Here is a 15305-nt window from a genome sequence, read left to right as displayed (position 1 = left end):
AAAGGCATCGACCACATCAAACCGGAGGAGCTTTTCCAGATCAGCAGGGACACACGCACCCGGGACACAAATGGAAATTGGGCTTCAAGGCATTCAAGACAGAAAACAGGAGACACTTCTTCACACAGAGAGGCGTCACAATCTGAACAAACTCCCCAGCGATGTGGTAGAAGCTGAAAATGTGGGAACATTTAAAGTCAGACCGGATAGGATCCTTGGATCACTTGGACACCAAACCAGCACGATGGGGCGAATGGCCTCCTCTCGTTTGGACACTTTCTAATATTCTTAAAATCTGCAGCAGCTGGTTGTAAAACCCAGACCGGCTCAAACCGCTGTGCCGTCCCTAAGGAGAGACCGTCCTCCGCAGCACTGCAGAGACACCAGCTATTCTACACATGGGACAGGGGGTTGGTCGGGGATGCTGTGGGGTTCGGTAGGGGAGATAGTAAAATAATAGTTGAGATATTTACATTTTCGCTGTCTTCTCTCACCTCGAGTGTGCCCCGTTTGGCTGGGTTTAGCACCAGGAAGCGTTTGAGGAGGTTTTCGCAGTCCGTCGACATGTAGAAGGGAATCCGATACTTCCCCCTGAGCACTCGCTCCCTCAGCTCCTGCGAATGACACGGGGGGACAGGGTGGTTAGGGCTCGGTCAACAGAGGGACGGGGACAGAGAGACTCACACCGGCATGTGTAGACTCACACACGGGCCCGCAAACAAAACAAAAAACGGCCAACTGAGCCACTCTCACCACACAAAAACTGTTGGTGCTTTTAAAACAACCAGCCTTGTACAGGGTTGGGGAGGCAAACATGGAAGTGGATCATTTTCCTCCCCACCCCACCCCCCACACAGACCCACAAAACGGTTTGTCCTCTAACTGCCACAGACCAGGGGCAGGCAATCACTGGGACCCCCAATTCCACCCCAGCTCATGTCTTTTACACAGCCCTGTCACTCAGGAGTGTCACTCGAGGAAATAACCCGAAAGATAATCAGTTAATCAAGACTTGGAAACATTTAACCGTGAACAGTCAGGCCCAGCACGTTCTCAGTAACAGTGATTTAGAGATGGTGCGGCCCCCTCACACACACAGCCGAACATCCTGGGCTCAACTACTGACACCATTAACTAACAACCAACCGGTCAAACCCTGCCCCTGCCATTGACAACCCCTACAGCACCAGAGGGGATGTGAGGGGGGGTGGGTTCCCCTTAGAGCCTCCCTCCACCCCCACCCTTACTTTCAAATTCTGTCCGTCGAAGGGCAGCGAGCCGCTGACCAGCGTGTAGAGGATGACCCCCAGGCTCCACACGTCCACCTCTGGCCCGTCGTACTTCTTGCCCTGAAAGAGCTCGGGGGCGGCGTAGGGGGGGCTGCCACAGAACGTGTCCAGTTTATTGCCCATCGTGAACTCGTTACTGAAGCCGAAGTCGGCGATTTTGATGTTCATGTCCGCGTCCAGCAGCAGGTTCTCTGCCTGTAGGGAAGACGGCAGCATTAAATCAATCAAATAACAAAAATAGAGTCATGATGGCATAATTTCTGTCCTGACAGAGAGGACTCTACAAGGAATCCACTTCCCTAAAGGGTACTGGACTCAACAGGGTCGTAGTACTGAGATGTCCAAGCCTGCTGCCTCAGGCCGCCTCTACCTGTAACTGACGCTCAGGTCAACAGGGCTCTCGGGTCACGGGATGAGAGCGAGTTTAAAAATAGCAACGGTGATGCTGAAAGGAAAACTGACTGCATTCTTCCCTTGCGTGGGCCGGGCCAGGAGGAGCTATCTGGGCTTTCACCTCTGGGCTCATAAATCATTCAGCCGGGCCAGCCTCCAGGGACGTGGGGGGGGGCACTGCCAGTGGCGAGTGCAAGAGGCTCCCTGCTAAAAACCCACTTTATCAGACTATCTAGTTATACCAGATGAACAACCGATGCATTAAAGGCACTAGAAGCTAAATCATTCATAGCTCTTACTATGAGGAAAAGCACGGTAGATAGATGAATAAATAAGAACATGCATAAGAATACAGACTGGTAAGGTAGGAAGGTGGGGGGAGGGGGGGGTTTGCTCCCAAGAGCCTCCTCAGCAGTAGTAGTAGCTGGTCAGAAGGGTAGTAGTGGGCATGCGAAGTGATGTCACTGCTCCTACCTTGAGATCTCGGTGCACAATGTGCTTCTGATGGCAATACTGCACTGCGGACACGATCTACATAGACAAAACAGACGATCATTAAAAACACAGTATAAATAAAACGCACAAGTCCGGTGTGAAGGCCTGGGCATGGAGTTTATATGCCGCTGTCATCCTGTCCCGAGGCAGGGGTGCGATGGTGTGATGGAAACGCTGGCAGCACACTCCATCCACTTCCACACAGAGAATTGACTGACTGCATTGACCCGCATTGCTTTTTCTTTGCAAGCAGATCGATCCGGTGATCGATTCAGCGCACGGCTTCGGACTGCTTTCGTCACGTGTACATTTGATCTGCGGAGCCCCAAGCAGGCCACACCGAGATCAATTAATTCAAAACAGGGAAAAAAAAAAATGTTATGTTTGTCAGCCTGGTAGGTGTGGCTCCATTGCTGCGCCTTTCACCTGGACGGCCCAGCCACTGCCCCGAACTCACGACACACCCCAAGCACTGACTCACAATGCATTAGAAATGGGAATAAACCCCCCCACCCCAGCGTAGCAGGGCCACCCCGCCCGTCAGAGCCGCCACCAGGAAGCCATACAATACACGGTGTTGGCAGGAGGGTCAGTCCGCTGCACCGTCACCGAGAAGGAGGGGCGGCCCGGTGCGGTTCCCGCCCAGTTCGCTCCACAGCACCGCGCTGGGATGACAACGAGATGGAAGGAGCGCATTGCAGTACCTGTCTAAATTTAGCTCTGGCCTCCTTCTCCTTCATTCTTCCATGCGCGACCAGGTAGTCAAAGACCTCTCCTGCAGAGAGAGCGGGAAGCCTGCGTTAACAGAGGACAAGCAAGACTATGTGCTTTTCGGGACCCCTGGCCTGGAACCCTTGACCTAGTAACCCACACACCCACCTGCCCCGCCCTGCCCTTAGCCCAGCATTAACACAAAACAGTCATTTCCTCCAACACCGTTTCTCCCTTCATCTCCCAAAGGCTGAAAGATAACATGCAAAACAGTAACCAGACCAAACCCAGGCACCTCACTCTGTAACCGGGGGGCCGATAGCAACTTGATCAGCCTGTTGTTGAAATAAATAAATCAGATATACATCTGCCACAATTATTTCCCTCTCCTCACCCGTCCTGTGAACGTGACGGCTCCGTGGAGCACGCAGCCACAGGGGAAGTGGGTTACCCCCGACACAGGAACACGTTTCTCTCTCCGCAGCAGAGAGACCCCCCCCTCACACACACTCCACACCTCCCACACACAGCACCCCTCCTTCCTCTCAACAGTAACCTGCAGAGGCGTTCAGAGGCTGCGGGGCTGCACTCACCTCCGCTGGCGTACTCCATCACTAAGTAGAGCGTCTTCTCTGTTTCAATAACTTCAAATAATTTCACTGCGAGAAAGAGAAAGAAAAGGAGAATTAAAATGTTTTCCTTCGTGTGGTTTCTTTCCTCTCTCTCTCACACGCCGCTGCATCTCAGATCGAGGATGAAAGCCGCGCCTGAAGGTACAAAACGTTATTAAAAAAATATATATTTTTGGCTCCGTCACGCGGTGTCTGCAAAACCCCACAGATAATTACTAAACAGAAGCAGCCTGAAATTTGTGATAAAAGAGGAATAATTAGCCACAGGTGTTTGGAAAAACTGCAGAATGACTGAAGTTGCATATTTCAACCTCTTCCCCCCCGCCCACAGTATTTGTCTGGGGAAGTCTGTTGAGGGCTCTGAACAAGAGTCTGCTACTAGCTGGCAAACGAGCACACGATATGTAGATATTAAACGGAGAGAAATTGACTAGTGGGCAGCACAGTCTCCACAAACTGCAGGAGGAAAGGGTTAAACTGGGAGTGGCATTTCAGCCCCCCAAAACACTGAACTTACAGTACAGCTACAGGTTGATAATCACAGAAGAGAAACAAAAAAGAAAAGGAAGAATGAAAAACAATATTACAATATGAATACTTTCACTCAAAGTATTCTGATTGAGGCAAAAAGGGATTCATTCACTTCTTCCAATCAAAAGCAATTCATTCATCAGACCAGGCTGGGGGGGTGATTGAAACAATCCACAGAAGAGTGAGAAGCCGGGATGGAGCAGCAGCTGTGTTCAGGGCTCACGGCTTGGGGTCCCGGGGGGCCGGGGCTTGTGGGCTATTGTCTTCCGTTTGGGTTCCTAGGACGTTCATAAAAACACTGCCCAGATTTCCGGACTCTTGCGAAGTTAGGGACACATTTCAGGGCCAGTGTTACACCCCTAATGAAAGAGAAAGGGACCTTTTCCTGCCCTGAATGTGAGAAAGTGTTGTTTACAGCCGTCTATGGCGTGGCGCCGGTTGTGCTGCACTATCGAACTCGCTAATAGATGCCTCCGGAGAATGGAAAATACTGTCACATCAGCGAGGCACGGCTTTAGAATAAATTAATAAATAAATGCAGCAACAAACGCTGGAAGAATTAATAATTGTGTGAAAAAGGGGGGAAAATCTGGCATAAAACACACAGAAGGTATGAATGTGACTGTGCCGCCGCAAGCCTCCCTCACGTTGCTTCTCTTTTTTACATAAATATTCGTGAGTATGAAATACCTCCAGCTCCTCTCAGTGCATCTGACAAGAGCTCATTAACAAAGGAATCCAAGTGAGCTCTAAACGCACCTAAATTTATCACAGACGCACACAACGCCCACAATCACGAATCGGAAGTATTTCACATCTTTAACCTCTTGTCTTCCCCTGCTCTCGTCACATTCATTCAGCCGGGGGGGGAATTTCAGTATCGCTGAGCAGAAGCAGAAGCTGAGGGAGAAAATACACACATCGGAAGGGGTCAATCTTTAAACTTCCCAGCGTGATTGGTTATCCACGAATATGGCGATTGGTCTCCGTGTCTCGCTGCTCGCAGAGGTTTATAACACTTTCAAGACAGCGCCATTGAAATCACTACCTGAAGGAAGGGACAGCTCGGACAGAGGCTACCTGTGAGGCTTTTCTCCTTCAGGGATCACAGATTTGATCTCTGGCACACATTAGTTATGCCTGAACGCCTGTGCAGTATTTCTCAACATCAGCCAACAAGAATGGAGTGCCCCACACCTGACCTGGGCCGCTGGCTGTAAACTGTGGAGTGGCTCAAGCTGGTTACACCAAGGGAGTCTGATTTCCATTCGGGGGGTCATTACCAATCAGCAAGGGGAACAGAGGACGGCCCACCCTCCTGCCCTACCCGAAAAAGTCCACCAAAACTCAGAAAGTGAACCTCTCACACACAGACACACACACACAAAAATCACATGTTCCCCACAGATGACCTATTGCACATCTCTACAAAGAAAAAAAACTTAAAACGTGTGTGTGAAGCGCTGGGAGCAAAGCACACTGAGCCAGGCCTCCTGAATCCTCCCAACTCCATGACTAACAAAGCACAATTGATCGGGCTAGAGTCCCCAGATGCACGATCAGAACCCGCTGTTCATGTGTTACGAGGTGCCGCCGTTTACATGAGAGCTGAACCTTTCCGCTCGTTGCCAATGCACAGAAACAGGCAGGCGGTCCTTAAAAAATATTAGTAATCGTTTTTAATTGCCAGTTAATGCAGTAGGGAAATCAAAAGAATAACTACATGAAGCAAGTCCGCAGGGGTGACATACGACTGTAAGAGCTGTAAAACACCTGATTAACAGGCCTGTCTAAAGAGGTGCTCACCAACTGCTCTGGCCAATGTGGAGAGTTACAGCAAATGCACCCCCTGGATGTTGACATTAAATCAACAGCCCTCAGTCCCTGACAGCTATTTATTTGACAGGACAGGAAGAAAGCAGCTCCCTTTCGCAGGTCACACTGTATTGGAAAGTTGGCGGCCATGTTGCTGGGACCGGTGGGGAGCCCGGTGCTCTGAAGCAGCGAGTGAGACGGGCTTGTGCATTTACATGAAACATTAATGAGCTCTGTGGCAGAGCAGCTCACGCAAGAAAAGCTTTCAGTGCTCGATCCCATCAGCTGCAGCATCCTCTGCTCGGGTGCTTTCACTACCACCGTTAACGCCCTGCCCGGTTCACCGAGAGGCTGCCGCGGTTTAAAGAAATAATCTTATGAGTTGAAAAACTGCACAAATTAAGCCCCCAGCTCCATTATCTTTATTTTCCTCGGCACTCAGCTCAAGTTGGTGCTCAGCTCTTTACAGTCCAAGAGCCCCGGTCATTAATCTTTCTACCAGGAAAATACAGGACGCCCATGTGCTGCCAGCCTGACAAGACCAGAATTCATTCAGGCAACATTCAGCCCGTCTGAGATCACCTGACTGCCTGACAGGATACACTGCTCCTCTGCAGAGGTCCGCAGAGAGGAGGGAACAACAACAGTACAATTGTAACTATAAACTAATACAACAACTATTCACAAAGGAGGAGAGCTGTCAAGACGCGGACACACACACACACACACACACACGACCCAGAGAGCAGCAGGACTGTGCGACTGTCACAGCCCACTGATTGGTCACACAGCAGTTTGTGGACAACTGAGCCAATGACAGAGTGGAGATTAAAGACTTCCTGTCAGGCCCTGAAACACACGGTTGTCTGTTGGGAAATGTTAACTGAACTCCCCCACAGGGAAAGCAGGCAGATTTGCTCTCATGCTTTCTAATAATTATATAAATAGTAATAACAATAATAAGAACAATATTGATTATAGTAATTTGCAAGAGTGCTTGTCATCAAGAGAAATGACAGCTCACTTATTACAAACACAAATTGGAGAAACTCCAATTATACAACATACACAAACATCTCCCACAAACACACATGGGCACACAGACCCAAAACACACTCTTATAGAAATGCACAAACAGCGCTGGGTTATTCAGCTCAGGCCCCACACCAGCTTTTCCAAACTGGTTTACTGCACAGGCCTTGAGGGGAGGGTGATTGGGAGGGAGGGGAGGTGTGTTTGTGTGCGTGTGCGTGTGTGTGTGTGTGTGTGTGGGGGGGGGGGGGGTGCAAACATTAGTGACATAATTGCCATCAGATGACTGTACGAGGGCTGGGACAAAAGATGCTGATAGAGCAGCACACAGGCCGGCCTTTGTGTTCCCGCACGGCCCTGGAACGAGTGAATGGGAACAGAGACCCCACCCCAGAGTAATCCTGTGTGGGGATGTGAGGGCAGCACAGGCTGTGTGTGTGAGAGAGTGAGTAATCTTTATTTTATATAGCACCTTTCATCAATAAATCACAAACCACTTCACAAAAGTGAACAGAAAAACAGACAGACCCTAAATCAAGAAAAACATAGCAACAGACATGTCAGTTGGAATAAGTGAGTTTGAGAGAGATTTAAAAACACTCAGTCACAGGGGGGTTGTTGATGAAAGGAGGGTGCTTACCTATATTTGGATGGTTTAAAATCTTCATTATTCTTACTTCCCTGAAAAGCTGGAAGAGAAGAAGGGAAAAAAAAATACTTGTTAATCAAACGTGTAATGAAACCACAGTGATCAAAAACAGGAACATCAGGACAGGACCTGTCAAAGTTAACTGATTCACCAGCACACGACAAACACGATGGATCAGGTTAAGCGAGAGGCTGTAGTCTGAAAGCCCTGCTGGTGCATTACTGTACATATACACTAGGGCCCCGTCCGTGGCTCTGCTGGAGAGGCCAGGGTGTGGTGCGCACAGAGGACCACAGCTCGCCTGCAGACCATGTGACTGTGTACTCTGCACGGCCTGCACCACAAATCACGTCTCTGACAACACTGTCCGCACCTCACAAATCAGATCTGCTTGCAGTTTCCTCGTTGTCAGTTTCTCCTCCTTTCAGCACAGCAAGAGAACCAGTGACGCTAAATGCAGCGTAAAACGGTAAACTACGGAGAAGGGGGGGTTCAGCACAACACATGCATTTCCAGCCTCTTACTTCCTCAAATTGTCAAAGATTGAAGGTAAACAAACGGTCCCGTCACAACTTCAGGAGAAACCTTGACGGCAGCTGAGAGCGAGGGGTGATTAATGGGAATTTGGGGGGTGGATCAAAGCTGGATATTCCTTGTGCAAACAGACTGCCATTGCGTCTCCAGCAGTCATTATTTTCCGACACAGGAGACAACACCGTGTTGCTGCGGTCACGAAAACACAACACGCTACAAACAACCGCCGGGACCGCTAACCAGGATTTTCCTATTTCTTGGAATAAACAAACATGACCCCGATAGCAATATGTATCTTAAGTAGGACAAAGGTGGGGGGGCAGTATTATTTGTATTTATTTTTAACTGTGCTCTCAGTCAAATTGCCAGCACAGATGCACTCTCCCAACATGGAATAGCGCTACACTCAGTCACCGCTGCCTTCTCCGTGATCGGTAGGCTGAGCTGCAGTTTTCAAAGACCATTATTCCAGCACACAGCGGCCTTGACGAGGGGGGGGGTTGGAGATAAATATAGCGGCCTGAAGGAACGGGAAACTCGCATTACATCTTGACCCAGATAATCTTTATGAACGATTTCATTAAGGCACAGCTTCAGCAGGGTGCATGGCCGACAACCCCACCCTGCCACGAAACACTCCTCCAAAAACAGGGAAAAAAAGAAACCTACATTATTTGAGCAGAATAATAATAATAACAGGGATGCCAGGCTATAGTCTGCTTTGGGAAATATTCCCATAATTCCTGGATTTACATAAGAACGCAGAGTCCCAGTATTAAAATAAAAACGCCCACTGCAAAGCTGGGCTGCATGAGAGTGCGGAGACCTACGCACATACTAGACAGCTCATCCGTCGGCACCGGGCCCTGCATGTAACTGGAGAGCTCTGGGGCCGGGGAGGGAAAGGGGAGAGAGGAGAGCGGCTCCCAGGAAATGACTCCCGGCAGAGGAAGCAAAGACCTCTGCCCATTCCCGAGATCACTCCAGTGACACGGTGGGGCCCCAGACACCAGCCGGCGCCTCCTCTCCGACCAGTGGAGGGAGGGGGTTGAGCGGTGAGCCGGAAGCCAGGCCCGGTATCCACATTTAACGGCTCTCAGTGGACCAGGCGCGTGGATCGTCTCTTTGCGAACATAAAGGAATTACACACGCCGACAGAAATAGCGCTGGAGCTGCACCAAGACTAAGTGATGCACGCAGCGCCCAACTGCATAACTCTTCTAAAACACTCCTCCGTAGGAGCGGGACTCGGGTGGGCAGGAGAGGATCATGGGAACAACGTACACCCAGTTCACAATGTACACAAACACACAGCATTGGCAACTGGCCAAAGACCCAACTTCCCTGCTGATACATTCAGCTGCCTTCGCGAGTCACGGTCAAACAGAGTCCGTTTCCTTAATTAAGAAAGCCCTGCACAGTACTTACACAGCACGCAGACCCTGCCAAACAGATTAATGGAGGCTGAGAGAGCCAGGTTTATGAAGGCCTTGTAGTCACTCAGCAGCCGGGTGCAGCAGCACACCACCCTCTCACCCTGGGGAGCCGCTCAGACTCCCCGGGGGATGGTCCGCACTCGCCCTGCAGCTGACGTCCACATATCAAGGACAGGTGGGGGGGGAAGGGGTTATTGTAAGCAGCAACACTTACAAATCATTCCGTACGGTTCTCAGGAATGCACACCAGTAAGGGGAGGGGGAGGTGTGTTGATAAAAGCGTGCTGGGTCAGCGCCCCCCAGCTTACAAGGCTCCATTATTATCTCCAGTTGAAGTGGGTCACCACAAAGTCTACAGCGAAGTGGGTCCTCATTATTGAGTGAACTTGCAGGTAACATCAGACAGAACCCCATATTCGGTTTCTTTGAAGATATGTATATATCTACTTCGGTCTATATCGAACCACAGCGGGGTGAAGGCCTCGACACTGGCTTCGATCTATAGCTTCCCTTTTCCATGTCACGCCTGTAAAGGTGTCTATACTTAGACTTTTTTTTTTTTTTTTAAAGCATGTGAATGTAACATCCTTTTTTTTTTTTTCTTGGCGGTCATTTCACACAGAAGGTTATCAGGGAAACGCAGAGCGCCACATCACAACAGGAAACATGAGCGGACGTACTGGCTGTGCAATAATCTTGCCAGCCTGGTTCACACAGGGATATTACCGGAGCCCGGCCTTATTAGCATCCACAGCGAGTGGAGAGAGGGGACTGCCAGGTGAGCGTTCGTCCTGATTGTATCATCTCACTACCTTCACATTAAACACAGCAGGAGATTTTTTGGTGGCATTAAATTAAATCTCCCCTGCCTTGCCTCGCACCGCTCCCCTGCATTCAGAAGGTGCCTGACCCCCTTCACACATAAACAGAGCAACAGAGTTTTAACAAACATTTAAGAAAAAAATTGCACAATTACTACAACTGTCTGACAGTTCAGGAAAGAAAAGGAAGAATGAACTGGCAAAGGCAGGGTGAGAGGGGCAGACCGGCCCCTGGACAAAGAGTGGACAGCGAGGCAGCCGGCTATGAGGGCAATGCTGTGGAGGAGGCTGGAATCAGCTGTTCCTGTCACATGGGGGAGAGGGGGCTTTCACAATGTCTAAATATCCCTTCTATTGCACTGACCAAACATTTTACTTCATTACTAATCTTATTCTGCAACCTTCAAGTACAGGCAGTGAGATTTATTATTGTATCATTACAGAGAGAAATTAAGACTATCCAATAATATAATACAGACCTGGAACCGAATTGCCCGCATAAAAATAAAGACATTGACTAACAAACGAAGGCTGCTGTCCATGAGTCTCTGTACAGTCAGCCTACAGGCACCGAAGTGTCCGGGGTGTGGATGTGAATGGGTTTCGCGGTGCGGCTCTCTCTCAGAAGCCACAGAGTCTCCGCATGTGTTCTCATTGTTAAAAATAAACCAGGAGAAATTACAGCTCACGGCGTTGAAGCATCGTCTCCTGGTTCAGCATGAATCAGACCCGAAGAAATATCAGCTGTAACAAAAGGTTACAGAATAGCAGCGTGTAATTCATAACACCTCCAACACAACAGAAGAGATGAGGGGGGGGCACTGACGTGGACACGGGCTACAGAACAAACTCCGCTCTCAACGGCAAAACCAAAACCAAGGGATTTGCATCAGGCCTCATTCACCTGTCGCCTTTCTTAATTTCAGGAGCTGTGTGTGTGTGTGTGTGTGGTGGGCATTGACAGCAGCTCAGGCACAGAGCACCCCGACTCTCTCGGCCCCGAGCTCACGCCGAGGGAGGTTTCTCTGCCTTCTCTTGGGTGCCAAGCCTGCCGCTGGGACGGCTCCAATCTGTGTGAGACTTCGGCCTTTTCACCCTTTCAGACAGCGGCCGTATTATCCCGCAAATCCGGATTTAGGATTTCACAGCCTAAAATTGAATTACATGGTATTAAATGGCCACAACCACGGTCATCTTCACACTTATTTGTGCTTCCCTGCGCCCCTACTCCATGACAAGGCCATGTAATCAGGCTTGCCGAGTCCCGCTGGTCGCCCATGTTAGGGTGATTCAGACCGCACACGAGGCCGAGACATGGGGGCTCAAACAGACAAGTTGCGCTACCAGAGCTACACAACACTGACTATAAATCTAAATACGCACTGGTGAAGAATAATCTATACACTCTCCTCTAAATCTCTAATCCTGTTTTTATATCCAAGGCCAGTTGTATAAAACTAGTGAAGTTATGGAAAAAGCTAACTATTAATAAATGCAGGGGCCTTCCTTTCAGTAGCATATCAATACCCATTTAAGGAACTTAGTGCAACACCATTAACTAGAGAAACTCAGGGGGACAACTCTGGGGAAATGGCACTACACTGGTTTGATTGGTGCTAAATTTACACTGCTGTGAACAGCCAAGCCCAACCCCCAGCCTACACAGACTTAAATTACTGCAGCCCCTCGCGCAGACATCACCGAGCAGAGTGCGTATCGATAAGCGATGAGTTACCACTCCCTCCCAGCCCTGCGTCAATCCACACTGCCCTGCACAGCGGCAGACACGACGCAGAGTCTGACCCACCTAGTATATAAAAACAAACAAACACAGTCTGTCCGTCGTTACTGGCACCGCAACACCAACGCCCCATTTATCGGTGGCATTCGGTGCGGAGCCTGGCTGCCGAGCCGCAGTCACTGTGCAGCGAGGAGATTTCTGTGGCGTGTTTAGTTACAATCCCGGGCCCAACACACACAGGCTATATTTAGCCGTTAATGGTCTGTGACTTTGAACATGAAAGTGTAACACAATCTACAAAACAACAGCCCCCGCCCCCCCAACCCCCTACAGCGTGCCAAACTCCCTCTTAAAGGAGACTATTTCTAAAGGATGCGCTTGAGCATCCAAAGCAAAGCAGCATCACAGGAGAAGTGCTCAGCCCTAGGAGCAGAGCAGAGCAGAGCATTGCAGTAAAATGCAGAGCAGTTAAATACAGTGTAGTGCAGTACGGAGCACTGGGGCCACAAACCAAACGAGCCACGTGAAGATGTGGCGTCTCTGGCAGGCCCAACGCCACGCTACGTGGAAACGACCAGGCTGAACCGCACTGCCATACTCCCTTCAGACTGTCCTGAGGTGGCCTGATTACACCCTGCGGGGAGAGGGAACAATGCGGGACCAAAACGACCAAAAAACAAAACAAAACAGCTGCATGAGAGATTACTGTGCCTCGCTGCTCTGTTTATAACCACTGCACAGGCATGCATTTTAATTAGCCAACTAAACTAGCCAAATACTAAAACATAAATAAAACCTACACAGCTGCAGCTTGGCCCTCAGAGACGTTGTCAACTCTAAAAGATCGCAAGACGCTCAAGTACACCAGGAAGGGGAACGCCATCGACAATAAGCTCCGTGGCTCTGAGGCTGGAAAACGGAGACCCATGCCCTCCTGATTGCTCTCCAAGGCCAGAACTTCAGAGCTTTCACTGGTTTTAAATGGCCCCCTATTTAATCACCTCCTTAAGCCACACAGTTCTGCTTTTCAGCAGCAGGTCGTATTCAGAGCAACGCCACCGTGCACCCTTTATAAATGTGTAAATTAACCTGTGTTCTGTTCTGTGTATCAGTGCAATTATAAGACACTCATGGGCTACAGCTGCAGTTGAGGAATGGGATTGGTTGTGAGCTCGTCTATACGGTGACTATGACATCAGCGCGAGAGAACGCTCAGCTCCCGGCCCAGCTGTTCCTGGGATTGAGAACACCGCAACGACACCCCCACTGTCCACTGCAACTCTGGAGCAGCAGCAACAGCCATGGCATGCACACCCTGCATTCCTCAACCCCCCCACTGCCAACACAGACCCTTCTCTCCGGGACCTCGACAGCCCTGAACATGCCCTCTTCCTTGATTGGTGGTTTATTTTAAAAACATATCTGCGCCTGGTCTCCTTCTCAGGTGGGAAACCAACAAGGGCTCATAAAATTCACATTAAGCAAACACCAAGACAACACCTTTAATCAAACTGTTGTACGGGCGCCAGTTGGGCAATACCCGCAAAAAATACAGACCATCAAAACACAACCACCACCAGGACACCCCTATACACCATGTTGCAGGCGAGGTCTCTGCACCTTTCCCTGCGAGAGCCGTACCAGGAAGCCCCTCACCATCAGCTAGTCCCCCACCACCCATCTACCCCCTTCTTTCTATATATTGCGTATTAATTACACTGTACGAGGCCGAGGATTGCGTTTCAGTAATAACAGCGCAACATGGAAGCGGAAAGAATGCAAAGGTCCCTATGTAATTATCCAGTCAGCACAGACGGCTGGGGGGACGGGGGGCTCCAGTTTCGCTCTGGTCCTTCTCTTGCAGGAGTAAAACCCTTGGAATGCGTCTCCCATAATAGAAGGCAGGGCAGATGTACAGTTTCATGCAGGAAAGCGGCGGATGGGAGCAAGGACAGTGGGGGTGGGCAGTGCCACACCCAGAGTGGCACCCCTCAGCACGGGAAAGGCTACCAGTATATTACACAAAAAACATAGGAACCGTGAGTCGGGGCAGGACTCACCGCAAGAGAGAAAGCTGCCATTTGTCCCTATTTACATTACCGATGACGAAAGACACTGAAAGACCGAGTGACAGTCTCTCATAAAGGGTATGGGTTTGTGCTGGGACTGAGAGACATCTGAATGGCAAGGTAGCACCAGAACCCTCCCCCCTACAGTCCCTTTCCCCATGCCCAGACATCCCCCACACTGATAATCACAGATACAATTAGCCCGTCATGTTTACTGATCAAGCACCAGCATTAAAACACATGGATGCCAATTTCCCATCTTGGCAGCGAAGCCCGTGGAGTGACGTTGCTCGGGGCCCCCAGAGCCCCTCGCCGAGCAGAAGATAAGCCCGCTCTCTCCACACTCCCACACACAACGCATCACACTGCGAAGGAACCGTTAATAATGAGCTTATGCACATAAAACACTTTCTATGCTTCAAGGTTGTACTTCACCTCCCTCCCTGATTTATTAATACAAGTCAATCTATGCATGAGATGAAAATGCAATGCACTTTATAGATCACAGGGAGAGAGAGCTCTGCTTAAAGTTACAGATGCGTTCATTTTCAGCAGCGCAGAGGCAGCCATACAATTGTCACCAGCACTCGTCCTCACGCAATGATGCCAACGACCAGCCACCTATACTGGTTACCTGTGGATTCCTCCAGTGTGAAGCCAACGCATACACACGCACTTTAATCATGTGTCAGAAGCTATGATGATGCTACATCTGTGTCTCTACAGTACAGGAAAACCTAACATCACCACAACAAGTGCCCAGCACCAACCCAGAAATTATATTACTGGCTTCATTATGATGTTTTAATAGAGAGATTTTCTAGTTCTCCATGTTGTCAGTGAAAGAGTAATGGCAGTGAGAGTGAGGGTACTTTTCACTGCAATAAACAAACTCTCCACCGGCCTCCCCGAGACAGAGCCTGCACCGCGTGTACAACAACCACAAAGCACACATCCGCACCAGGACCGGACGCTATCGAAATTTCTTTTTATTCATGACATCCCCGCCCTCCCAACCAGGCTGTCAGTCAGTCATACAGCGACGTTCAGAGACTGTTGAGTCAATTTCAAAACATATCACCACCAAGACGCATACATGAAACTATAGTGAAATAAAAGCCCTGGGAAAGGAGGGAATCCCAGACTTTCCTGTCCCA

General features: G+C 49.7%; 1 protein-coding gene across 14 annotated transcripts in view; it reads right to left on the bottom strand.

Annotated features, from left to right (window-relative positions):
* The window catches only part of mark3a (MAP/microtubule affinity-regulating kinase 3a), a 45361-nt gene that overhangs the window by 13848 nt on the left and 16208 nt on the right, over positions 1-15305 (bottom strand). For 9 of the 14 annotated variants that reach the window (XM_066694876.1, XM_066694877.1, XM_066694879.1 and 6 more), the window contains 6 exons: positions 7539-7587; positions 3482-3547; positions 2882-2952; positions 2157-2213; positions 1248-1484; positions 474-614 (listed from right to left, as the gene is read on the bottom strand). In XM_066694876.1, the coding sequence (XP_066550973.1) occupies positions 474-614; positions 1248-1484; positions 2157-2213; positions 2882-2952; positions 3482-3547; positions 7539-7587 (621 nt within the window). The remainder of the gene's footprint in view (positions 1-473; positions 615-1247; positions 1485-2156; positions 2214-2881; positions 2953-3481; positions 3548-7538; positions 7588-15305) is intronic. The other 5 variants (XM_066694878.1, XM_066694869.1, XM_066694872.1 and 2 more) reach the window with 1 other exon arrangement.

This window comes from Amia ocellicauda, chromosome 21, assembly GCF_036373705.1.
Source record: "Amia ocellicauda isolate fAmiCal2 chromosome 21, fAmiCal2.hap1, whole genome shotgun sequence".
NCBI lineage: Eukaryota > Metazoa > Chordata > Actinopteri > Amiiformes > Amiidae > Amia > Amia ocellicauda.
The sequence above is the reverse complement of the archived record's forward strand: the minus strand, read 5'-3'. Positions and strand labels throughout refer to the sequence as shown.